The sequence below is a fragment of the Helicoverpa armigera genome, chromosome 4, assembly GCF_030705265.1.
Source record: "Helicoverpa armigera isolate CAAS_96S chromosome 4, ASM3070526v1, whole genome shotgun sequence".
Taxonomy (NCBI): Eukaryota; Metazoa; Arthropoda; class Insecta; order Lepidoptera; family Noctuidae; genus Helicoverpa; species Helicoverpa armigera.
The window spans coordinates 8,658,712-8,685,350 of NC_087123.1; the positions used below are offsets into that span (position 1 = coordinate 8,658,712).

Consider the following 26,639-nt stretch of genomic DNA (forward strand, 5'->3'; position numbering starts at 1 on the left):
GGTCATAATTTCTTTAATTGTAATCTATTAATTATAATCACAATTTTATTAAGTTGTAATCTTTCATTAAACTAAAATCCATTGACTAATCAATATAAGTGATTTTCCGCAGAGTCACTTATGTTGTCTTAATTTCGCTGAGACAATTTTGTAAAACTCTATAAATACTCATAATCATTTCAGATTAATTTGTAACTATCGTAAAAAAAATACATAAAAAACTTTTCGATATTCTTCTTCCTTTAAAAAAATGTATCTTCAGATCGCCTTACCCTATAAACAGGTGCTTACTACCATAAGTCAACAACTATCTGTGTTAATTTTACCATACTTAACAAACATTGACTAAAATTAACCTTAATAAGGCGCCACCGCGTACAACAAGCAGGTACAAGTTATATCATAGTTGCACGCCTATCAGTTAGTGAACAATCTCATTACATTCAACTACGTCCAGCGGTTATCAACACTGCATGCAATCATCAAACGCTCCGGTATTTACTCAGCCATAAAAACACCTACTAACACTCACCACAAACAAAACAACATCGACTTAAAATTAACCTCTCAATCATCACTCATAGTAATGAACAGGAGAGCAGCATAAACATCGATGTCGATTGAATAATACATAATAGGTACGATAGATGACTGCTACACTTACGTCAGTTTACGTACAAAAATACAACCGCAGATACCAGCATTAGAGAAGCTTCCTGCTGTGAAGAAATTGTATTGTTAAGTCGGTAATATCAGAATAATATATGTCATTAATCGAAGCTGACTTATGTTTAATTATTGTTAATTTATTAGTCAATATCGTAATAGGATCGTCACCTACTTACAACTCTGTAAAAGACTGCCTTATTGGTTCCAATTTCAAATACCGATTTGAACCAAAAAGAGTATCAAACTAATGAAGTTTTACATCTAATTCCATGCACGATGATGAGCTACAGTTATTACAAAACTATTCGGATTTGTGAACATTCGATTCGGTTAGTTTCCTACCGCTCCCTTGCTCAAGAAAAACAAAACAAAATAAGTAGGTTTTGCATGTTTTTCTATTACAATATGTCACTAATACGCGACCAGTTACATAAGTTGCGCGCAATTGCTAGCCCACTTTCCTTGCACCACCTAATTATGTGACAATAGAGTAATGTACTGGTTGTTATGTATCCAGAAAATTATATTATGTATGACGTAAATCAATGATGTTGATATTGTGTTGTAGATAATGCGGTGGAGGTTCCAATTAGTCATGGTGGATTGATTCCCTACTGTAGGAAGCGACTGGATTTGTTTTGAACTGGTTTTGTCAGGTGATGCTATAGTCGTTGGAGCATAAAGCACCTTTTTGCTAGGTCTTGACTTCAAACGAGAGTATAGAGAAGATTAATTGTGAAAAGACTCTTTAACACGTCCTCAGCTTAATCAGATTCGATCATCGAATGGTAGACTGTTGAAAAATAGGCCTCGATAAAAGTGTCTCTGTTGGTTTGTGGCACGTATCAATTTTAATTTCATATCTTACTTATCAAAAGTGCAGAAACAATAAGTTTTATTATTGTATTACAATAGGTAATCAAATTAAAGATTTCGTATAAAAAATTGGCATTGCAAAAATACTTAAATGTATTACCTCTATACTTTTTCATTGATTATTTATTTATGACCTAGTTACGCAAACATTTTGCACCACTATGGCAAGGCAAATGATAAAAGGTGCTTTTGGATACTGGCAGTTTAATTTAATAAATAAATATAGATCTATTACTGAAATTCAAACCCAAGTTGGAGCCAAGGCATCATCTAAAAACAACGAGAAATAGATTAGAATTAAACATTAAAGGCATTATCAAATTGTAATATGAACAATATTTTCGCTCAATTAAGCTCAATAATAAGATTGACATACATCTAAAGTCTTAAAAAATTACTAGCTATAAAAGTAAGCTAGAAAATCGAGTAAAACTGGTGCATATATAACATTATTAACACGAAGTACATGCTGCACAAGTTCATCAAAAATAATAGTGACAGCTTTATCGGTTGATCTGATTAGGACATTTTAATTATAATTGGGTTATTAATTATGCTGAAAATACAATAAAAATATTACTGGACTACATAAAGTGTCGTAATACAATTTTTTATGGAGTAAGTTTTATGTGTCTTCGTTGTTCGTTGGAGGAAAGAAAAAATACAAGTTCTTTCTTATTCACGTACGAAAAAAAAAAACTTTATTTTTATTTAATTAGTGAAAGTAGTATTTTCTGATTATTGCATTGTCTATTATTTTTTACCTTATGGTATTTTTTTGATTTTTTTTTCTTATTAACGATGCTACTGTCAACGTCATTGTATGTCAGAATTTTTAAATATTTTAGAACGCTTTATTTATATTATAATTCTTTCGTCTATTTTATTATGTTGAAGAAGGTAAAGTAATGTTTTTGTCGCTATGTAGACTAATCAGATCACTTATTGTATTTGTATTCGTTTTGTACGAGTAATTACGTCATGTAGTAGTCCGGATGCAAAACCAATACATGGCATTACTGTTAAGAGGAATAGAGTACACTTTCGCTACATATCAATAAATACCTATGTTCAAAACATAAAGAGAGGTGACGTAAAGAATCCTATTAGCATAAGAGGCAAGCGGAATATTAAGCCTGATGGTTTAGTTTTTACTGCTTTGAAAGTATCTAAGCCAATGGACAACAACAAATTAAGGGACCGTGGTCTACATTTTTAAGTATTCATTTTGCATTCGTAAGAAGTAAGCTCTATACTTTGGAAATATACAATGTGTCCCGGGGATAAGTGACCGCCCGAAATTTTTTGAATATTTTTACAAAATTAAGGATAATTTCCTTTATATTTGGGACTTACCGCCTTTGGTTTTTTTTTAATGATTTTTTTAGTAAATACTGTGACGTGCTGCAGTTTTTTTAAGATATTTCCTAAGTTTTTACATCTTTTTAAATTCTTTTTTCTTTATTGACTAGCCGACATCATAGTTTATCAATTAAAATTATCAAACATAACAAAAATGAAATAAAACATTTGTTAGAAAAAAAAGAAAATAAAAATTCAAAGGAAATAACGCCTTTTTTTCAGTTTTTTTAAAATAAGTCCAATAAATGCCCCCTTAATATCACTTTCTTTTAATTTATTAATAAACTACATGATATTTCCTACAATAGCTCAGAACAATGTTTGCTGCTATTTCAAACAAATGCAAAAATACAGTCAGTTGAAATTTGACTCCTACTCGGTAAAAAAAGAGCAAAGCCTGTTATTAACAGGCCTGATAATAATTTTTTTTTTATGATTTTTTTCAAAAATATAAAAGAAATTATCCTTAATTTTGTACAAATATTCAAAAAATTTCGGGCGGTCACTTATCCCCGGGACACATTGTATAAGTAGTAGATAATCGGAGCAGGTTTGTAGATTTAAATAGGTAAGTTTAATTTAAATTATAATACATGCTAAATAAAATGAATAAGTGAAAGGATTCAGAATTGCAGATTCACTAGCAGTTTCCCGCAGTTCTATCTGTGTTAAAGGAACTTCCTCTCATAGCCAGATAAAAAGCCTATGTCCTTTCTCAGGCTGTAGACTTTCTGTGTGCCAAATATCATTTAAATTGGTTCAGTAGTTTCGACGAGAAACCGCGACAGATTGACGGACAGACAGAGTTACTTCCGTATCTATAATATTAGGTAAGAATTAAATGTCCATTAATACTAAGCCTCGGTTTGTATCTGTTAAATAACATTCAAAGTGGCAATGTTCAACTCATCTATAGTTATAGCTCGTAGCATCTGGATCTTATGGAACTTGTAATAGAACTACCGCATGCTAAGTAATGTTATATAATCTGATATAGAGCATTTTCTGTACCATTCATGCACTGTAGATAGAACAAGCCTCTAAAAATCATGGTACGGTTTATATTTCATTTAGAGGGTTATCGGTAAGAGAGACGAGCACGTGGTTAAGTCAAAACCGCGGGGATCGATCAATCATAAAGTTAAGCACCGCTTGACGCGGTCGATCCGTGGATAGGTGACAATCTAGTCATGACGAGTTCTTCAGTGTTTCGGACGGTACGAGAGACTGGTGGGTCCCAGCTGTCTTTTTGATATCTTTGGTAGTCGATATGACTAGTCAGAAGCCAGAAAGTCTGACAACCAGTCTTACAAAATTGCTCCATGTAAAACACTGGTACTCAGCTGCATCCGGTTAGACTGGAAGCCATCCTCAACATAGGTGGAAAAAGGCTAGACAGATCATGAGGTAAGAGAGAAGAGGTTTGTAACTCATGTAGTAGAAGATTAGGCTGCGTTAAATACATACCTGCACCTGATAACATAAAATAAATTTCTTTAAGGTTCACATTTCCAATTCTTCCGATACATTGAGCGCAGAAAAGAAATTGATTCAATGCTCAGTTTGTTGTAAGACTGTGGCAAAGTCAGTACTTTATGTTTGCAACTCGGGCCACGTCATCTGCAAGAGCTGTCAACGTTGTGGTATGCAATTTTTACATAATATAACTTATCGAAAAAAGTTAAAATTTCAAACATCAATTTGTTTTCTACCAAATTACTATAGATAAAATAAAGTAGATAGCTTTAACAACATATACTAAAAACATTGACGATAAGATTTTTGCCACAGATGCGAAAATGGAAGACAGAAATGAATGCGGGGACTTTAATCCTGAAGAAGATTTCAATACCGATAATGACATGAAACAAGTCAAAAGTTGTGATGGAAAAGCAGATTTAGCTAGCGGCGATCATGATGAAGCACTTATATCTCAGGGTAAGGGATTAGTTAAAACGAATAGTAATAGTACAAATATCAAATCTGAGATTTCGCTAACTCTTATATATTCTTTTGAACAGGACTAGATAATGAGATGAAGGATTTCTGCAAAGACGAAGATGGTTGCAAGGTAAATTCATCCTCACTTATTATTAATTCCAAAGTAACTCTGTCTGTCTGATTTGTTTTGACGCTGAAACTACTGAACCTATTTCGTTGAATGGTATACATGGACACGGGTGAAACTGTGGGGAATAGTCAGAAACAAAAGTTTAGAACAAATTAGTTTGATATCTATATCTATACATATAATCAAATAAAAGGAAAGTCAAAACTGTACATTGAATATTTTTTTCAAAGAATACTTGGGGGGTGATCCATAATCGATTCTGAACCCAAATATGTAGTTTTTAGAATTTTTGTCTGTATGTCTGTTTGTCTGTATGTTTGTCCCGGATAAACTCAAAAAGTACTGCATGGATTTAGATCAAATTTTGCATGACTATTACCTGGGGACCGGTTCAACACATAGGCTATATGTTATCACGCTATCACCTACGGGGGATGTGCAATGAACGATTAAATGAACGAAATTGGAAATTCTATATTGCCCACGCAGACGTAGTCGCGGGCAACATCTAGTAATAAATAAATTGAATTGAATAAATTGAATTTTATTGAAATATTCAAATAATTTTATTTTTAAATTAATATAATTTTAGGAAAATTCTTCGAAGCACACAATTGAAACAACAATTGAATACAAGAATCCTTACTACCAAGAGAGCAAATCAAGTGGTACACCAAATCATGACTCTATTAAAACTTCTGAAACAATACAAGAAGAAACACAAAACTGCAATTCAGTGCAAAGGTATAACAAAATAATAATTATCGTACCTTTATATCAAAATATTCCAACATCATTTTTTTTCCAGGCCAGTGTTATGTCCAGTATCCAACTGCTCGAAAATGGTAACGATTGATTCCATAATGCTGCATTTTCACTTTGACCATTCCAAAGTACCAAGAACGACCATAGATGACATCACCCCTCAAGAAGTTTCTCTTAAATGTTCGAACTTTTCAACTGACGTTCAATGCGTGGCAACGTTTATAATCGAAACCCAAAGGTATGAAGAAATATTACAATTATGATATGAGACTATCATATTCCGTGCCAATAAAATAAATAATCTTTTCTAATGGATTATTTTAGGCAGAACCAGACTAACAAGAAGAGAACAGAGTCAGTACAGACGGGTCGCAGTTCTATAAAAGACTCCAAGCTACTGCTTTTGATGGCAGTGAGAATGCCAACAAACTACATAAAACTGCCAAATGTGAAATGTGATGCATCACGAATCTTCACCAGGACCATCCATACACAGACTGAGAAAATTTACGAAAGCGATTTAGAAGTACCCATTTTATATACCTATACATTTTTAGATTTTGGAAATTGGAGGATCGAATTGAAATAACATGCGAAGCATGTTATATACCTTTAATTTTTTCGTCTTTTTCAGACTAATACAGATAGTTTTAGCAAGGACAGCAGTGACTACAAGTCATGCATTAATAAATACATACATGATGACGACGAAGTTATTCTTCTATGGCTCTGTAAATTAGATGACGCAGAAAAGGTGTTTAGTGTAAGTGAACATCAAATTATAATCTTCCCGTAGAATAGGTAAGCAGTGTAACGTATAATCATGCCCTTTCAACCAAGGCTCAGGCTGATCCATATTTAAAGTAAATCAATAATGATGAATGAATTCTTCAGGTAACACTTTTGGGTGAAGACAAGAGACGTGGCTATTGTTACATTGGCGATGCCGTTCATGTTAGGGACAAGCAAGATCCTTCATTACTCTACGACAGGTCTGAGTGCCTCATAGTCAAGTCATCTGCCGTCAGTGACCTCTACGATGAACGCGGACGTATTACCGCTATTGTTAGCATGATAGGATAATTATTTAAAAAATATATTATTAAACATAAACCTCTTTTATTACTAAACATACATTAAATAGCTAATTAGAATTGCTCACAAAACTTGTCAGCTTCGAAACTGTTGACTGAAACACTACGAATGTTCCTATTTTCTTTATCGAAATAAACGCGAACTTTATCCTTGTTGCACTTCCTAGGACCTTTCAGTTCATTCTGGTAGAATATCTCATAATCAGGATTGGTTTTCTCAACTTTGTAGCGATTCGTTTTGGTTCCTTCTCTGTTTGGGAAATTGTATATTGGTTCATTGATTCTGTATTTGGCGCCAGATTGCCCAGCTTCGATCATAGGCATGTTGGTATTAGCATGTAGCATGTTTGTAGATGACATCTTTGCATCAGATTCTACATTCCTCATCAAATTGAAGTCCAATTTATTAGGTTGGCTATTCGGACTAATCTGACTATTTGTATTTGCACTTACTGCTGACACTAGTGATGAATCGCCTGTTGAATCTACAACTTTAATGCTCTTTAACTCCACTCTGCAATAAAAAGTCTTGATAAAGCAAAAATGTTAGAACTAAAATGTTAGAATTCAGGAACTGATTTTGATAGATTATTTCACTGCAACTGACTTTAGCCTTTCTCATAGGTAAAACAAGAAAGTGGGGTCTCTTCTAACTTTCTAATCATAATATGAACAACAATAAAGTCAATAATGCTTGATATATATTTTTTTTTCACCCGACCAATAATACCGGTGTTCTTAAAATTCAATAAATACTTGATATTTTACCCATAGCTTGCATCGTCTGCGTAATACTTCACTTGTATTGGATTTCCTTCATTGTCCATGTACGTATATCTACCAACTACTGTGCCATTAGGAAAGTGCTTCTCATCTCTTATCTCAGGCTGCGCCTCCAAATCTGGTCTGCTAGTTGGAAAACCTACAGAATGTTAGATAGGTACTAATTATCAATATTTTTACTATCTATCTTGGAAGTCTTATGTGTAATATCGGTCAGTGGGTCGTCTTAGAGGCGGTCTTCTTTTTTTTCTTTAACAAGAACTCGAATATCTTTGCACAGCTATCCCGTACCTTAATGATGATTTGTTTTCAAACTTTCCTACACTTCGATCAAAGACTTCAATCCAAATTCCCAAATTGGAGATTTATTTACCATTGTTAAAAGGTATACTTACATGCCACAGTTGTAAAGAACATCAAAGGAAACACATAGAAATTCCACAAATGCCTGTTATTCACCTTGATACGGTTCATTGCAATAAAATATCAAAAACAGATCCTTGCTAGAAATATATCACATTTCAAGCTGTCACGGTGACTCAGTCAACTGATATTTGCTATTTGCTTATCGTTTATGGCTTTACTGTCATTCTAAAAAACACCAGCATGCAACCTTTTTTCTTTTTGTATCATAATAACTTCTTTTACTTAGCTCTTCCCCACGGTTACACTTCGTGTTCCGTGTAAACCTTACAGGTATATTTCTATAGATTACATTTGGACCCTGCAAATGTACTCTTATAGAAAATTATTTACCTTTCTTCTAGGATTACTCAAACTAAAAAAATATTAAGGTCTTTCTTCATGTAATGAAATTCCAATTTAAAATGTTAATATAAAACTTTATTAATAGCACAATAAATTACATAGTTACTTAATTAATATGCTTCACGTTTGAATAATTTATTTAGTAGATGTATTTATGTCTAGACAAAATTATTGTCAGTTAAGAGACTCCCAAGTTCTGACACTAGATGGGTGATAACATTGTTATGTGGTTTCGGTGGTCGAGTCCATGTGACCGAGGGTTCCGTCGGTTCATTTAAAACGAGGGGCAATGGCAACGGTCTGTTTGTTATCACATCTGAATATACCCTGGAAAATAAATATTAAAATACGTGAGTATGGTATAAAGTTACCACTAGTTACTATCTAAATGAATTAAAAAGGTAGCAAAGTTTTATCAACTCTAGAATTTTATCAGTTTATTTTATTCTGTGTCTTTTTTTACATGAGAGTCATCTAAAATAGAGTCAAAAATCTACATTAAATAACTTTAAAATTTGTAAATATTTCTGGAATTGTACATGATACATACTAATTTATAAAATGTTAAATGCAATTGTATGAAACGATAACAACGATGGCGCCTTTAAACACGTTCAGACAAGTATAGAAATCTGCTTGCGATATTCTTTCACTAGGCGTTGAGTCTACATGATAAAGTTCTAACCGATTTCTAGTTTGTCAACTTCAAAAATTTTAATGAATAAAATAATCATCGTCATCATCACATCAGGCTTAAATCAGACTACTATTAAACATTTATTTCCAAAAATAAAGTACGGAAGCGGCTATCCTGATATGCTGGTAAAATAATCCTCTTTCTCAAATATATCAGTCCAAATAATTCCTTTAGTTTACACAGTAGATTGGAAAGCTTACCTGTAACCCAAGCTATCAGCGATGTATCTGTACTTCACTGGTTTGCCATAAGGATCGATATAGCCATACGTGCCAGTGACCGTTCCATTGGCATGCCTTTCTTCAGAACGATATTGAGCATTGCCAGTCTCCGGGTCCATTACGTCGTAACCGAAGGAATACATGCCAGGATTTCCTGAAATGAATAAAAAATATTGCTGGGCTGTTCATATTGAAGAACTTGGGGAAATATGTGCAACAGTACATTTTGAACATGAATGTATTATAAACAAATTCCCCCTCTACGTCTGTCTGTCTGTTCACGATATACCTACATTATGATGTGTTGTTTGTGATGCATTTTTTATAGCTGGCAGCATGTGAGACAAGGACTTACTGCTACTATACTCCATATCATGTGGACAACTACTACTATCATAATGTGTCAGACGAAAATCAACTCTTAAATGAAAGTATAAGGTACATATTTGTAGCGATGACATATACATCCATGGGTTACTATAAGCTCGCCGTCACCCCTCCGTCGCCGTCGGCTTTGTATTGATTATGTATTGACAATATAAAACGGTCTTTATAGCGTACAGCTTAAGGGTCAAATTCAAATGACCAGTTAATCCCTAGGTTCGAGCTGCGGCGCGCGCAGTGCCGAGTAGACAAATCGCATTCGTCTGAGTGAATGACTAGCGTGTTCATTGAACGACGACATTTAATTGAATGACAAGGCCGAGCGTTGATTGAACGAGCGTCAGTAAACGTCAAACAGCTCGCATTGACAGCACTGTGTTGATATTTACATTACTTTTCGTTTAAACCTACTTTAAAGTGCGTTATTTGTACTATACTATAGTGCCACAGCATGGATTTACCTGTCGAAACGCCGCCGCAAGCTACCTTTAAAGAAAAATTTTATTCTAAACTGAGTTAATACGAACAACAAAATCAAGGTAAGTTGCTTGTTATTGTTTGGTTCCGTTGTGGGAATTAAAGCTCAGTTGTGTTGTGACTTTAACGTAACTCTAACTTTGTAAGATGTTTTGCCTTAGTGTTAGTTGTTGTTTTGACTAGTGTTTAAACACAATAACAATTTATTCTTTTTATTAATCACTCAATGCGGTAGAAGCACGGTCGTAAATCTTTTAATTTTTGCCTTTTTCTATTGTTTTTAAAAATAACAGTCATTTTTGGATCATTCTTGGCTGGGTATTTTTCCAAAAATCATTACCAATATCCGAACAAAAGTTTATTTTTATTCCACCTAAAAGATGGCACCTAAATAAGCACGTACGCTAAACTGGTGTAACTGTTTCAGGTTCTCAAAGAAAACCATGGTCTGCCGAAAGAATTGTAGAGGTTATCAACAATGTTCGAAAGGCAAGGGTGGCCATAAAATCTAAGGAAGCTAGGACATCGATGGATTATTACTGGATATCAAAGTACGATATTATGACTGTAAAAAACGAAGATTATCTGATATTTAAAAATAAATCTTCGGATTTTCCGACGGTGCGTGTTATAGCTAGAAACGAGTATTTTGACACATTGGAAGACATACATAAAGCGTGCGGTCATGGTGGGCGAGACAAAATGTTACATGCTATCAAGTCAAAATATTATATACCTAGAAAAGCAATAGAAATATTCCTTGCTCTCTGTCCTACATGTGAAACGAAAAAGGTGTTACCCAAAAAAGTTACAGTAACAAAGCCAATTGCATCTGGATACTTTAATATTCGAGGGCAGGTGGAATTGATGGACTTTCAGTCTTGTCCCGATGGCGAATATAAGTGGTTATTAAATTATCAAGACAATGCTACACAATTCGTTAGCCTTCGGCCGCTTACAACTGATAATGCACAGGAGGTAGCAATGGAATTAATGAAAATATTTATGATTTTTGGACCACCGTACATCCTGCAATCTGATAAAAGACGTGAATTCACGACAGAGATTATCGCAAAAATTACTTCCATGTGGCCTGAGTGTAAAATAGTTAATAGGAGCCCTAGTCATCCCCAGACCCAAAACAGTGTAGAAAAAAACAACCAGGATATCGAAACTATGTTGAGGACGTGGATGAAAGACAACAACTCCACAAATTGGTCTATAGGATGCCATCATGTTCAATATGAAAGAAATGCATCATTAAATCACATAATTGGAAAATCTCCGTACAAAGCTTTATTTGGTCGTGATCCCAAAGCTGGATTAAGTGGTACAGTTATACCTCATTCAGAAGAAGAATTACAAAACCTCTCTCAGCAAGAATCCAGTAGCGAAAACAATCTTGTGGCTTCAGCTACAAAGCCTATAAAATCAGAGATTGAAATTGACGAACTGAGTAGTAATATTGAAATTCCTGATCAAACTGAATCTGATCCAAATTCTAAATTAGTGCCCTGTTGTTCAAAAAATTTAAGGGATGAATCTGCAACTAATGATAATAAAATTAAACCAGTTGACAGCAAAGACTATATTCAAACTGAGGAGGTAGAGAACTTAGAGATAAACTCGGGGGCACATACATGCAGGTCATCTGAAAATACCGTGGACGCTGTTCGTGACTTATCTGATGAGGAACATGAAGGCAATGATTTAAATGTTGTATGCAAAAGTGAACAAGATACACAACCTCAACCAAAAAAAGTTTTTAAAGGTACAAAGCGAGCTGCTGCGAAAATGGAAAATGATACGGCAAAAAAATTACCACCTTTGAGTAATGGTGAAACGGTGATTATCAGCATTCCTAAAGCAGACCGCGGTCCTTTGGATATACAAAATATAAGAGGAAAAATTGTTGACTTCCAAAATGGAGTGTACAGAGTAGGAACCAAATCAGGAATCATAAAAAATTGGTTTGAACGGCATGAAATGCAAATTTCGTCTGATGATTATGATGATGATATACTTGATACACCGATATCTTTAAGAGAGACTGTGTTACGCGAATCTTTATTTGGAAGTAAGGGTTTTCAAAAATGTGTTTGTAGACCAGCGAAAAACCAGTGCCGCACAAAACGGTGTGCTTGTTTTAAGAAAAATATGCTCTGCAGTCCAAAATGCCACAACCATTTGACTTGCGTTAATAAATAAATGCTAAATTAAAGTGCCTCCAATTTATTTTTTATGTAGAATTAAGATATGCATGTATAAAGATTGGCTTAATTTATTTGTAATACTTTCTCATTGTCATAGTAAGAAACTGAAATGTTTAGAATAAGCAATGTGACTGATGTTAATACAAGTATTTAATAAACGTGCTGTATGTTGAGCTTTTTTATAAGAAAATTATCAAAAATCATATACTTTCGAAGATTCAGAGGTTTAAAAATAAAATATTAGACTAGTTCTAACTACATCAGAGTGGCTGCCCTTTTCTTGGATTCTTTGAATTGAATAGTATGTATTGCCTATCTTAAAACTTAGTACTTAATCATAGTGTGTCATGTAATTTTCTTACTTTTGTTGTCTAAAGTAAGATTACTTTTTAAGTGGGCGAGCTTATCCACCCTATTCAAATAAAAGAAATATCATAAGTTTTATTTATATTTATTTTTATTCAAAGCAAAGTAAACTTTAAAGTGGCGATCCCATGGACACCCTAAGCCCTAAGCAAACAATATAAAGCTATCTATTCTCCCATTCAACGACTCCATGTGACTAAATGATGTTGAATGTTACATTCAACTATTTGCCAAGTTGTCCTTTATATAGTCATTCAATTAACCCGTTGTATAATCTGTTGCAGAAGTAATTTATTGGGTCCCTTTTGTTGTATGAAGTTAGGCGCGGTGGCGGGCTAAAGCGGTGATTGGCCCGCAGCGCATCGCGTCGGAATTGGTTCTTTGCTAATAAATCACTTCTGCGCAGGTGAAGGTCAGCGCTCAAGATTCGTGCCAATGATTCACACAACATACAGATATACAATTGATTCTCTATTGTTATATAACTAGCGGCATACAAGCCGATAAACCAGATACTAATTGATATTGACATACCATCAATGTTATTGTAGGAATAGCTAGGTCCAACATATTCAGCTAAAGAAAGCCGAGGTTGCCTGGGAGCTGTATGCACCAACACCACCGCTGATATCATCAGAAAAACCTGAAAATAAAACCAAATTGTTTTATTAATCCTAAAATAAAGCTGTTAACTTGGGTACTGAAATTAATTTACGAAGACGGCGATGTAAAATTATTGCCTTCATTAACGCTATCCTTTTGAAATTGAGATACAATAAATCTTGAAGATACGTATTAAATACAAAGTAAGTATAGTATAGAATTAATACGGAGAGCGGTCATTCGACTGGCTTTCTTCAATAGATTGCAATTGTGCTCAAAACCGGATTATAAACCCTGCTAAGAAATTACAGTATCCTGTATTTAAGTAAAGTAAGCATCTACGATAAGTACTCCAATGGTTATGGAACCATGTGTGACTGCTTTAAATGGATTAAGACAATTTTGTTTGCCATAAAAAATAACACCTATAGGAACCTGTACGAACATACTTCTTCCTCTCACAAGTTTGTTTTGAGTTTCTACTGAAAAGTAATATATTGAACAGCCCTATCAATATTCTTTAAATGAGAAATTGCTTTTGACATTAATTGCAAGATAATCCAAACTTCCTCTTATAAATCTGCCGATATGATCAATATTTGAGGTGCGCAAGAGTTTATTTGCCGACACATGAAGCAAAGCCGCGTGTAATTTGTCTACATTTAAGTCAGTTTGAGTAATGTTACACATTAGTTTACTGTCAGTTTATATGATACGCGTGACGCAGAAAAAAGGAAACTTAATTATAGTTTTTAGTGTATAAAAGTAAATAAAATAATTAATCTTTTTTTCTAATTATATTTTGGTATGGGAATGCTGGTAAAAAGCCCCAACACTAATATAATATCGTTTGAATCCACGTGGGGGATTTAGATATTACTTATAATTTTATTTAAAAAAAAAAACATTTCGTTTTGATAGTCAGTCTGAGAGCTTGTGTAAGGGAAGATTGTTCTTGGGAAAAAATAGTTCCAGAGTTATTTCAAACGAGTTAACCAGTTAGGTTATGTTAACTCGTTTTCGTTACCTATTTTATGTTAATTCAGTGATATTTTTACCAATTTTGCAGCATAATATGTTAAGTATAATTTTATGATTAACATATGATTAAAGTATTATTAATTACTAAAATTCTTAAAAAACCAACGTAATATTATTTAAAATATTTAAATGAACTGCAGAAAATACATATAAACGTTAATTCAAAACAAGAACCTAAAAATTGAAAATCGAACATCCCTTACCTTAATAAATCCTTCCATATTTCTGTATACTTAATTCACAATTTCACACATAAAATCCGCACAGTGTGCTCACTGTTACAACCGTCGTCCACATGAATGAATATATTTATCCAGCTCACCTTTTAGTATGGTTTTCTTCGTAAAAAACAACGGCCACGCACAATATCCGCTAACTTAGTGGGTGAAGGCAATTTCGCCCGTATTCACTAAGTGATGTCACTGTAAGTACAATCAGCGTCAAAAGTCAAAGCAAATCAAAATTTCTGCAAATCTAAATGTGCCTAGCTACGTCATCTTTCACCGAGCCTTTTCTCAACTGTTGGGGTCGGCTCCTAACCGGATGCAGCTGAGTACCAGTGTTTTACAAGGAATGCCTAGCAACATACAAATGCCATAATTTATTTAACATCCTGTACTTCAAAAAAATTTGATGAATCCTCTGGTTAGTTATCGGCAACACGGTGTTTAGCGATTTTGAAAATTTTGTTTTGTTTAACTACTTTTGACGATGACTATACTACAAGATATGACAGTATGCCTTTTACGTGTTAAAGCAGATATATGAGAGCCAATGATGGGAATTAGGATTCAATTAGGAAGTTCTAAATATGAGTAATGGCGCCTATAAACATGACAGGTATTCAATTTTAATAAGAAATGTTCATAATAGGTCAGCCGATTTTTATGTGATATTATTGTCATCATTATGATTTTAGACGGATGCATTTAAAGAAAATTCCCAAAAGGAAATCAGATAATTGAATCCATTTATTATATATAACTCTGTCGTTAGTTATTTTAATAGGTAGGTACTTTGGGATCAATAACTTTTACATGAACACTATGAACAGACATAAATAGAGAAATACCGGAGCCAGCGGCATATACATTATGTAGTTATATTGGAAAGAAGAATAGTTATGGCAAGAGCATTGCCCATATATATTTATATATAGTCTTTATCAACTCTGTTATAAGGCTATATAAACAAGAAAAATAAGAAGCAAGAGTGTAGCCTGATGACAACGCAAATAAATATTAACAGCTTTTACATTTTAGCACCAATAATTCATTTTAACACACACTAATAAAGTCGTTATCAAACCAACTTATCTCAAGTTAGCGGCACTTTTATTGTTCACCAGTTAAAAATAAACTTAAGAGCTCAATAAAAAGGCAATTTTACTTAAAAGGCTTGATACCGTAAAACCTCTGTTTTGGATAGCTCCGTAGAAGGTATCACCCACGTAGTTCCACAAATTCTTTGGAGACAGTTCTTTTAGAATAATATATTATGTTTTTATGAAAACTACATCATCGACGTAGCTCGAAATGGGTTTTATGACTTCATGAGGTGAATAAAATGTAATAATATAAGTTAACAAGTAAGTTCGAGATCCGATACATAAACAGCGATAACTGTCCAATGTCCAGGTTATGAACAATGCTACTAAATGCAGTATTGTATGCAGTTTTCCTATAAGAAACCTTCATGGGAGTCAGCATAGAGATTTTGTTCCTTTGAATATTTTTAAGATCAATTAGATCGTCCAAAATTATATTTAATGGATAAGAATGCATCTAACTGACCTTAAGAAGAAAAATGCTTCAACTTCTCACTATATCGGTATCCTTTTTTTTTTCAAAAATATATATAATTATAACTGAATTATTATGGCAATAAAATTATTTAAATGATATCGGCATTTCTGTTATGCCAAAAAAAGATAAAATAAATTAATTCTGCTTTAGATTAATTAACTGTCCTCGCCAAATTAGGATGTCACATCAATATACCAATATAATTGGTTTTCAAATAAAACTGGCTTTTGTCGTTAACGATCACATAAATTAAAAATGTAGCTTAATAAATTAAATATTACTATTGGAATCATAGGAGGTTATTCAACCTGCCGGATGTTTGTCATGTTTATTGTATCCTATAAATGCAGCTGTGGAATTACAGTGCAGTTTTGAAAAAAGGTGACAAAAACTTTTTATATGTAAGAATATAATACGGTGTAGGATGATAACGGAGTGATTTAATTGCCACTGTTTTTGCTATCTACTTATTCCTGCGTCAAAAAACACTAACTTTTACGAAGTAGGTAAGTTTGTATGATTCATCATCCGAGCCTTTTTCCCAACTATGTTGGGGTCGGCTTCCAGTCTAACCGGATTCAGCTGTACCTGGAGTACCAGTGCCAGTAAGTTTGTATGATTGTCTTCATAAATTGAATTGACTGTACAAATTCAGGAATATGTTTGTATTTAAATGATTACTATTAAGATAATATACGCCATTACGTGCCTATGAAGATGATTCGTGTATCTTAATGGGCCATTTCGACGGCTCCTAAGTATACTGAGTCAACTATACTTTTAGTAACTTTACAGGAGGGCGATAAGAAGATCAAATGGTTATATTTAATTTGTTAATACAACCATGAAAAAAAAACTAATCGTAGTGAATTAAATATAATAAAGCCTCTCATCTGTACACAATAAATTTCATATTATTTTATTAATTTATGAGATATTGTAGATATACTAGTATACGGCGATTATTTGTCTCTTAAAAATGGATCAAGTACCACTTATATTTTTATACGTCGTATTATTAAATCTACGTTATAAACAAAAATTACTTTACAAATGTGGCAAAAAATATTTTTATTTACTTATTGGATTTTTTATATATTATATTGTCTGTCGTAAATTTATATTTTGTTAAAATATAATAAGTTGACTCACTGTACATGGGTATAATTTCAAAAGTGAACCATACTTAAATTGAGTCAAGTGTGGTACAAAATAGTTAATTTATCAAAAACGCCTTTCATGTTTAATATTTTAATCAAAGAAAAATTCAAAACGGTATTGGCAATATAAGCACAACTTTAGGATATCTATAAAATTAACAAAAAATTACAAAAATCAACAATAATCCTTAATCAATAATCCTTATCCTTAGTATTTATTGCTGAGAATAAAATCAGTCTCAAAAATTAACTTATGAGCTAAGTACTTAATAATTAATTATTTTATTATTCTTAATCATTTGTGTTTTTTCTTTGCCTAGATTGTTTTTTTTCCTAGATAATTATTAAGTACTTAAGTTAATTTTTTAAACTGATTTTATTCTCAGCAATAAATACTAAGAATAAGGATAATTATGTGCAGTCATGCATGTAAAGCGAGGGGAAATTGTGGAATCTGAGGGAGTACAACTCTCAGATTCATATAAATACGTGGGTATGGCGGAGGGTTTAGGCATCAATGTGGCTGGCATGAAACAGTCATTACAGGAGCGTTTCTTTGGCTGCCTGAATAAGGTTCTAAAAAGTTCCTTATCGGGCGGCAACAAGCTTCGCGCCTTTAATGGTTGGGTCATGCCAGTCCTGATGTACTCCTTCGGAATACTCAAATGGACCCAAACTGAATTGGATGCCCTGGATAGGAGAGTCCGCACACTGCTGACCGAAGAACGAATGCATCACCCACGATCGTCGGTGATGAGACTGTACATCCCACGGAAATGTGGAGGACGAGGCTTTTTAAATGCAAAGACTCCACAACCGTGAGGTGTGCAGTCTCAGAGAATATTTTCTCAAAAACGACGTGGGTATGCACCGTGATATGATAGCAGTGGACAGAGGACTCACCCCACTATCGTTGGCAAAAGAGAACTGGCGCAAACCTGTCGTACTAACTAACTACCCATGATCGCAAGGAGGTATGGCAGAGCAAACAGCTATACGAACGCTTCTTCGGGGCTCTTCATGGCCACGATGTAGACTTCAAAGCATCCGTATCTTGGCTACGCTTCGGTGACCTTTTTGGAGAAACCGAAGGGTTTGTATGTGCAATTATGGACGAAGTTATCCTGACGAATAACTACCGGAGAAATATCATGAAAGACGGGACGGTTGACATATTTCGGGCATGTCACCATCCGGGTGAGTCTATCAGACATATTATATCTGGTTGTTCTCGTTTGGCTAACGGTGAATATTTGCACAGACATAACCAAGTGGCCAAGATCATCCACCAGCAGCTTGCCCTGCAATACAACCTTGTAGGTACCGTACTACAAGTATGCGCCCGACCTAGTTTTCGAAAAGGACCATATCACGTTGTACTGGGATCTATCATCACTGACACGACTGATCGACGGACTGTTGTAGCCAATAAGCCTGATATAGTGGTGATAGATCGCTTAGCGCGCCGCGCGATGATAATCGATGTCGCCGTTCCGCATGACGACAACCTCGTGAAAGCTGAGAATGAGAAACAAATAAAGTATCTCGACTTAGCGCATGAGATTGTCGCCATGTGGAATGTCGACACGGCTGTTATCGTGCCGATTGTCGTTACGGCCAATGGTCTACTAGCCAAGAGCCTCGACCAACACCTCATGAGGCTCTCGTTAGGCGGCTGGATCAAGGGACTGATTCAGAAGGCAGTACTCCTTGATACGGCGCGTATTGTGAGGAGGTTTCTGTCTCTGGGACCCTAACCACCGGTACCTTGGACCCTGTGCCCGATATCGGTGGCAACCTATTTTTAAATGTTTTTTTTTATTTTTTAATTAATATTTAAAAATGTAACTTATATGTTAAGTTAGTTTAAGTTAGTATTAATAATTATGATTTTCTTTAAAAAAGATTAATGAACATTATCACAAGCTTCAGAAGTATTTTCTTTATTAACGTCAGAATTAGGTATCATATTTTTCATTCACTAAATTAATTATTTTTCGAGACCTAGTACTCATCACCCCTTTCTATAAAATTATGACTCTAAATTTAAATAAGAATAACACAGAAAAGCAACTATTTCTTGATAACAAAAAGCACTTAATAACGTCCGCACACCCCGCTGTTTCGCCGTATACTGAGTCAGTTTGAACTTGCACCAAAGCGAGCGCATTCGCGTCCCACGTATATTGGTAGCAAACACTTGACTCAGTTTACTAAGTGCAAAATAAATAAATTACTATACTTGATCGAGTATACGCTATTTTTTCTTAGTTATTTATAAAGATAGTTTTTTTTTTATTTTACAGGTAAATAGAAAATGATTTAATTATTGTTAATACACAAAAAAGTGCAATTCGCAAAATTTGTTAGTTGACTCAGTATACTTAGGAGCCGTCGATTTGTTCACTCGGTTATTAGCGTTGTATGAAATATTAACCAATTTATATCATGACTCAGCCTTCTTACTATATGTACGTAGTAGTGTATCTCAATGCGTTAATAGTTTCTTATAATTAATATTTGGTCATAATTATCCGAAACTGTACGGGACCATACTTTTTGATTGTTATGTGTTATATTTTTTCTCTTACCAGGAATCATAATTTTAAAAGGTTACACAAAAACAACAACAGTTTTACAAAGTGATTCTTATAATAGTTACAAAATTACACATTTTATTAGTTTGAAAACATTTTTGACAGATTTTTAGTAAAAAAACAAAATACAATGTCAAAATATTGAGATCATGGCAAATGAAACTGAAATGAAAAGTTTTAGAAACGCGATCTATATCTAGTAAAAACTTAAACACAATATTATGAATGGTACAAAAGACTCATTTATTTATTTATAAATAAATTATAGGTGATGTCTAAATTCTATGATGAAAGCATTTAAAGCGATTTAAATACATAAATATATCGATAATTGTACTTCAGATGCTTCATATACAATGGCAAGTTATTCACACATGTGAATAAATATCCACAAACTCTTATTACTCAAATAATCCTCCCACACAAATATTTATCATAATCACACCCTTTTTGTAGCAATTCATTTTAAAAATCAAACATGTCACAATTAAAAACCTTATTTTTAATCATTCCAAATAAAAACTAAACATGTCTAAATCCAAAACAAAAGAGTACTTAAATAATTCGAAGTTCAAAACAATTTCACTCGAAATTCAAAATTCGAAAGCTCCGTTCTTAACCCTGTGCTTGCATACCCTGACCCCGTCCTTAACCTAATGAACGATATAAACAAATGAACATAACTAGAGAGTATTGTGTCGTAAACATAAAGTAGTAATATTTAGGTGGCTAGTGGCCGTAGCCATGGCCGTAGGAAGCCACTGCGATGGGTGCAGCCGCGTAGTGGATAGGAGCCGCATGTGCTACTGCCACTTGTTGCTGGAAAGAAAAAAAAAGGAAATAAGTATCTCAGAACTATATAATATACTACTTTTTGTTTTCCCAAGTAAATAAATAAAAGATCAAAGGAAAATGAGCACCAAAGTATACTCAAAAATACTCGCAAATGTATGAGTAATATAGCCAAAAGTATAACGAAAAGTTTCATAGAATAAGTTGACATAGGTAGGTACCTACTTTTAAAGTGATCAATTTATTAAAAGATAAGCTATTTCTTAGATCTGAGAGGATAAGTATAAAAGAATTTAGGTATTTCATTCACAACCAGAACAGAAAATTATTAAAGTCGGGAACTTATGAAACTTCAAATTCCGAATCTGTAACGGAGCAAATAATTTCTCTGCGCATGAGTCGTGTCGCGTCGGTTCAAGGTTGCGTCTACTCAACCGTTACATTTCACCCGTAATCTATTGTTATTAAAGATACTTTTTTACTATTTTCAATAACTTGGTACCTATTCTTATCTTTCGACACTTAGGCATTGTAATGCGAAAAAAAATCTTTCTTTCTTTCTTTCTTTCTTCTTTCTAAACTGGTTTAACATACGAGTAATCATACGAGTAACTCACGTGTCAATTACAAATTCCTTCCACGTACTATTCTAAGGTAGGTACGTACAAAAACTACTGCATAAACTTAACCTGTATGATAATTTGATACAAACGCCATCAATCCCATTTACCCGCAAAGGGCATACCGGAACGCGCGAGCAAAAAATATCTCACCAAACGTCAACAGACAGAGAATCGGATTTAGGCAAAAAACTAGGCACGAAATAGCCATATAGAGCAATGGTAATAAGGCATGCCATACATTTACAGTCCAAGGCAGTTTTATCAATGAGCAAAACACTCAAATACTTATCAGGTATTTTTCTAGGAACGCCCAAATGCTGTTATCTGGGAATTTCGGAGTAGTTTGACCAAGAATCGCGAGTTCACAGCGTTTCCTTATAAGCGCACGCGCCATTAGTATTTGCGCAAGAGACGCCGTCGGCTCGCAATCGCAGAGAAATCGGGTTTGAGTAATGTTGGCCCATGACAAGTTATCAGTGAAAAATCATACTTCTACAAATGAGAGGATAATAATTTTATTTTAGGCTTTGACTTCCTTGAAGACTCCAAAAGTTGAACTCTTGGAAAGTGAAGATTGAAGTCGACTCTTTATCTGCCAATTTTCTAAGATATTGATCTGATGTTGATATTGCCGATAGTGTAAAAAAATCCTAACAGACCAGACCACGAGCCATGAGACAGTACCATTCGTAGCTTAGAGGTTCCATTGACTAATACTCTCTCTTGAACAATAGCAGTAAAACCACGTAACTATACAGCATTCATTATATCCAATTCAATTCATCCTCTCCTTCAATTCGCTAGGTTTGCTTGCCATTAAAGCACATATATGATATTTAGATATATGCTTTTAACTTATGATTGAGATATAAATCATACCGGATGGACAGCGTGTCCGGACTTGTGCACGACGGCGTTGAAACCGGTGTGGTCGTCAGCGGAGTACGCAACCGTTCGAGTAGAACCGTCGGGCTCCACTAGTGAGTAGCTTCCTGAGGAAATAAGTTGGTAAATATTAGTGAAGTCAATATGCTGCCTGAAGCTTGAATTAGGGAGGCTCATTATCAGAAGATAACGTTTCCACAACATAGACGAAAATTAAACGTTCACTCCCTGGGCCTGAATGATGAATGAAGATGTCTTTCATTGAAGTTGTTACCGCTGTGAGTAATAAGCATAAGTCACCGTAACAAGTAACAATACGAAGTTGTCTAATGTTGTGCTATTTTAGGCAATTATATAATGTTAGGAAAAATATGTAGCAGCCATTATGTTACGTCGTAGGCCTTTTATACCTCTAAACCAGGGCCGCGATACCTCTTTCGCACAATCCCGCAGCCCCGGCGGGCCTTTTCCCTGTTGGGTCCCACTGGGAAAATATGTAGCGTTATGTATGTGTGTGTGTCCATGGGCAATTACCAAATTAACCCTTCCCTTGCATGTGGGTGTAGTCGAAGTCTTTGGAACAATCCCGCAACCCATTCATTTACACTTTACACCCTGGCTTATTTTTTGTTTTTGCCAGAAACAACAATCACTATGTTCTAGTGTGTTTGCAAAGTTCAAAAGCCGTTTAACACTAACCTTTAACGACGTCTCCGTCACGCTCTTCTTGCTGTGACTTTATATCACCGGTGTGCGGGTCCTTCACTCCGTAGTTGAACGCGTACTTTGGATAAGACTGTAAAAACAAACACCAAAGGAAACATGAAAGGACCAATAAGTTAAATAGGTATTTAATTTTATATGGCCAGGTATGATATGAAAGCAATAACGGTATAATGATTAAATTAAGAAGTTCATGAGCTTAATAGAGGATTGAATACAGAAATCTAAGAAATGAAGGAACGCCACAGTTAGGTACTCGTAGGAAGCAAAATTATTCTTCTATTTCTTTTTTATTTAATAAGAAATTACTGTGTAAAACATAACACATGGTATGACATAGAGATGTATAACATTAAAAGCTTGTATCAACTAGTACTTAAGCATAAACTTAATCCCACCAAAAACATTGAATGTAAAAAAAAGCCAATCCTCTACGCAATTCCTCCACCGTAAAAAGTTTTGAGATCGCATAGAAGCCAAGTCCTGTTCAACATTATTTGTAATAATAAATCAATATTTTGTGACTATATCAATAGTTTCGTTCACTTTACAATAATATTGACTTGGCCATGAGCACAATAAACTACAAATATAATACAGCATATCTTGGAGAGGTGAAAGTCAAACATGAAGTTTAAAATCAAATAATTAAATACTTTTAGTTTATTCGATTGTTACTAAATGACCGACAGTGAGTATCATCCAACATCAATGAACTGCACATGTACTATGGCGCATGTTTAGTCCATGGTGATCTCAAATTCCAATCAGTCCAATCGTAAAATCATGTCCATAATATATATTTATCAATTCAACACATTATTTCAAGGAGCGACTTTTAACTTGTGCTCATGGCCAAGACAATATTATTGTAATGTGAACAAAACTATTGATATAGTCACAAAATATTGATTTATTATTACAAATAATGTTGAACAGGACTTGGCTTCTATGCGATCTCAAAACTTTTTACGGTGGAGGAATTGCGTAGAGGATTGGCTTTTTTTTTACATTCAATGTTTTTGGTGGGATCTAATTTATTTTTTGTAGGTCTCTTTCTTCTCTAAGTATATAACAAATTAAATTAACTTACATGCAAGTAACTAAATATATAACAAACTAAATATTTACACCTAAAGTAGCACGTAAACAACATTTTTTTTAACTAAAACATTTCGAATTCTTGAATCGAATATCTTTTAGAATAAAAGAGATCTATTTCAGAGGTAAATGGCGCTATCACATGAAATTACTTGTTTTTTTTTTTAAGTACTACTTATACTAAGCTATGTAACGAAACCATAGCGCGATTTAGACCAGAACAAAGCCATCTATCGAGCGAGCATGCAGTATTTATTGCACTGCATTAATATGAAAGATTTATCTGGATTTTATGATTATTCATTTCATTTTAACCTAGCTTTTTTATTCATATGTATGTACATTTAATACATAATAACAATAGTGGTATATTTTATTACGTAACAATAAAACAAATAGTAACATTTTGTACATAAATAAATAACAAAGTTATCAATGCAGTCAAAATACATACACAATGTTCTTGAAAAACCGCAAATATAAATTTGTTTCCTATTTTTTTTTAAGTTTTAAGGTTTTTATAATTTTCCCTTTATATGTAGCTAATAACCTATCTTGGTGCCAAATTTGAAGGTTCTAAGTTTGCTAGAAGTACCTTAGACTTTTGATGATCGGTCAGTGAGTGAGTCAGTGACAAAATGGTGTAACTTTGATCGCTCATAACTCGTAAACTATTTATTCAAATGTCTTGTAATTTTGAGACTGAGCTTGTTCTAATACTTATTCTTGGTCATCGAAAACTTAAACTCTTAGCTTTGTTCACATGGAAGATACAGGGGGCTGAAATAGCCGCGAAACGCTTCGAGAAAAGATGGTACGGCCGTGCCCGTTTTGCTCGAGTCTTGGCTGGGGCACTGCCGTGCCCTCAGATGTTTCCCCGAAAAAAAACTAAATAGTCAAAAAGGATGATTCAGAAAAAGCTTTACATTCCGAAGAATTTTAGAGAGAAACTGTACCACACGTTCGAAACAAGACTTCTTTCACAGCATACTCACAATAGGCTCAGCTTGCACAGCATGTACCAATGGGGCAGCGTGTACCACTGGCGCTGCATGGATCACAGGGGCGGCATGTACCACCGGGGCGGCGTGTACCGCGACCGGCGCATGCCCGTAGTACCCGCCGTACTCAACTGGTACAGCCACCGCCACCGCTGCGCTTACGCATGCTAGCACCAAAAACATCTGCAAGGAATTGCATTATTAGAGATTTAATTAGATTACTATTTTTTATTCATTTAAGAAATCACATGTATTTCACCTCCTTTAGACCCGTGGAGATTCGTAAAATCTGTCCATAGTCGATGTCTACACCCTGTATGAAACGAAACCTGCCAAAAAAGCTGCTGGCTGTGTAGTTTCTGAGATTTCGTGATGAATCAGTGAATACTACATATTTTATTTCTTCCTTATAGAAGATTTAAATGCTACAAAATAAAATAAATGAACCTGAAGAAAGTACAGCTTCTTATTTTATTCCTTTTATAGAAGTCCATAAAGTAAAAAGTTGCTAGATTGAAATTGATATAATGATTTCAAAGGAGGTTTATTGCTGAGATACCAACCTGTTTGTTGCCTACGGACATGATTTATATCTCCCGGCTGTTTCCGTGTTTACTTCAAAAGGAGAGATGCTAAAGTATTGCATTATGAAAGCTTTCGTTTAAGAGAACGTGGGTAGAAATTGGTAGTTAGCAGTTTATGCTTGATTTAAATGTTTCAGGCAATTAAATTAATTAGTTTAATTATGAAACCCACGTTATGTAACAATCAAACAATAATTTATAAGCTTTCTAGAAGAATGTGCATGTGCATATATAGCACAAATAGGTACACTTTGATATTAAGACCTGTCATTACTTTATTTACTCTTATTTATTGAGTAGTCAAAATTAAAGAAAATCAATTTTCCTTTTGAACGTTTTTAACTGGATAGATATTTGTTGCACTAAACGTATCCTTAAAAAACAAAATAATAAATATCCTTTTTAATCTTATCTCAATTACGCAACTCACCCGCATGTTAGTATCTGAGGTGCACAACGACACAACACACTCCCGGCAGCTTGCGTACGCGCAACCGCCTTATAAATATAGGACCCCACTCTAAGCACCTGCCTTAGATGCACCTACAGGCTACATTCATAGATACACTTGATACCATTCGATTGTTTTGACGTGGAAACAAATGAATTACGAGGTACTTTAATTTATAGAGAGAATATGAGAGTTTAGTTGATTAGTTTAGTTAATTGGATAACAATAGGATTCGATTTATGTACTTAGAGTTAAAACCAGATATTGAGAGAACCAAATGTAGGCATTGTCTTAGTTTAGTTCATTGGACAACTAAAAAATTATTCAGGTAATGCATAGTGCGTAGGTTGCATGCCAATTAAATTATTAAAACTCATATTATATTTCTTCTTCTAGGGCAGTCGTGTAAAACTCAAGCATGGCGTATAGATTCCCTAGGTAATCTCCAAAACAGTAAAACGCCCAAATTACTTCTGGCTGGTGAAACTGAGCTCATCACGAATACCTTGCAAAAGGCAAATGTGCCT

At 34.2% G+C, this 26,639-nt stretch overlaps 5 protein-coding genes across 5 annotated transcripts; 2 read left to right on the forward strand and 3 right to left on the reverse strand.

Moving 5' to 3' along the window:
- Positions 1-2,357: 2,357 nt before the first annotated feature.
- Positions 2,358-6,850, forward strand: LOC110374828 (uncharacterized). The gene is made up of 9 exons (XM_064034449.1): positions 2,358-2,445; positions 4,409-4,550; positions 4,699-4,845; positions 4,929-4,978; positions 5,571-5,722; positions 5,787-5,981; positions 6,068-6,269; positions 6,378-6,506; positions 6,638-6,850. The coding sequence occupies exons 1-9, from the start codon at positions 2,434-2,436 to the stop codon at positions 6,824-6,826; spliced, it is 1,218 nt and encodes a 405-aa protein (XP_063890519.1). The 5' UTR covers positions 2,358-2,433; the 3' UTR covers positions 6,827-6,850.
- On the reverse strand, positions 6,847-8,151 carry LOC110374847 (uncharacterized). Its single transcript, XM_021332740.3, has 3 exons — positions 8,016-8,151; positions 7,606-7,759; positions 6,847-7,351 (listed from the first exon to the last, which is right to left on the reverse strand). Exons 1-3 carry the CDS (start codon positions 8,092-8,094, stop codon positions 6,892-6,894), a joined length of 693 nt encoding a protein of 230 aa, XP_021188415.3. The 5' UTR covers positions 8,095-8,151; the 3' UTR covers positions 6,847-6,891.
- Positions 8,152-8,458: 307 nt separating this feature from the next.
- Positions 8,459-14,773, reverse strand: LOC110374827 (larval cuticle protein 16/17). The gene is made up of 4 exons (XM_049846931.2): positions 14,594-14,773; positions 13,281-13,389; positions 9,286-9,460; positions 8,459-8,715 (listed from the first exon to the last, which is right to left on the reverse strand). The coding sequence occupies exons 1-4, from the start codon at positions 14,609-14,611 to the stop codon at positions 8,547-8,549; spliced, it is 471 nt and encodes a 156-aa protein (XP_049702888.2). The 5' UTR covers positions 14,612-14,773; the 3' UTR covers positions 8,459-8,546.
- On the forward strand, positions 9,990-12,782 carry LOC126055960 (KRAB-A domain-containing protein 2-like). The gene is made up of 2 exons (XM_049846921.2): positions 9,990-10,229; positions 10,595-12,782. The coding sequence occupies exon 2, from the start codon at positions 10,696-10,698 to the stop codon at positions 12,373-12,375; it is 1,680 nt and encodes a 559-aa protein (XP_049702878.2). The 5' UTR covers positions 9,990-10,229; positions 10,595-10,695; the 3' UTR covers positions 12,376-12,782.
- A 5,253-nt stretch (positions 14,774-20,026) lies between the features above and the next one.
- Positions 20,027-26,132, reverse strand: LOC135116854 (cuticle protein 8-like). The gene is made up of 5 exons (XM_064034450.1): positions 26,092-26,132; positions 25,072-25,260; positions 22,952-23,048; positions 22,247-22,359; positions 20,027-20,771 (listed from the first exon to the last, which is right to left on the reverse strand). The coding sequence occupies exons 1-5, from the start codon at positions 26,095-26,097 to the stop codon at positions 20,682-20,684; spliced, it is 495 nt and encodes a 164-aa protein (XP_063890520.1). The 5' UTR covers positions 26,098-26,132; the 3' UTR covers positions 20,027-20,681.
- Positions 26,133-26,639: the final 507 nt, after the last annotated feature.

What these genes read in the sequence shown, in the direction of transcription:
- LOC110374828 (XM_064034449.1), top strand. An exon ending in AACTGCAATTCAGTGCAAAG is followed by an intron (nt 5,723 to 5,786) that starts GTATAACAAAAT and finishes TTTTTTTTCCAG; the next exon opens with GCCAGTGTTATGTCCAGTAT. An exon ending in TTTATAATCGAAACCCAAAG is followed by an intron (nt 5,982 to 6,067) that starts GTATGAAGAAAT and finishes GGATTATTTTAG; the next exon opens with GCAGAACCAGACTAACAAGA.
- LOC110374847 (XM_021332740.3), bottom strand. Translation starts at nt 8,094, where the DNA reads ATGAACCGTATCAAGGTGAATAACAGGCATTTGTGGAATTTCTATGTG. An exon ending in GTTCTTTACAACTGTGGCAT is followed by an intron (nt 7,760 to 8,015) that starts GTAAGTATACCT and finishes AACATTCTGTAG; the next exon opens with GTTTTCCAACTAGCAGACCA. An exon ending in GCAGACGATGCAAGCTATGG is followed by an intron (nt 7,352 to 7,605) that starts GTAAAATATCAA and finishes TTTTTATTGCAG; the next exon opens with AGTGGAGTTAAAGAGCATTA.
- LOC126055960 (XM_049846921.2), top strand. Translation starts at nt 10,696, where the DNA reads ATGGATTATTACTGGATATCAAAGTACGATATTATGACTGTAAAAAAC.
- LOC110374827 (XM_049846931.2), bottom strand. An exon ending in TTCCTACAATAACATTGATG is followed by an intron (nt 9,461 to 13,280) that starts GTATGTCAATAT and finishes TATTCATTTCAG; the next exon opens with GAAATCCTGGCATGTATTCC. An exon ending in GCTGATAGCTTGGGTTACAG is followed by an intron (nt 8,716 to 9,285) that starts GTAAGCTTTCCA and finishes TTTATTTTCCAG; the next exon opens with GGTATATTCAGATGTGATAA.
- LOC135116854 (XM_064034450.1), bottom strand. An exon ending in TGACGGAGACGTCGTTAAAG is followed by an intron (nt 22,360 to 22,951) that starts GTTAGTGTTAAA and finishes TTATTTCCTCAG; the next exon opens with GAAGCTACTCACTAGTGGAG. An exon ending in CCGGACACGCTGTCCATCCG is followed by an intron (nt 20,772 to 22,246) that starts GTATGATTTATA and finishes TTTTCTTTCCAG; the next exon opens with CAACAAGTGGCAGTAGCACA.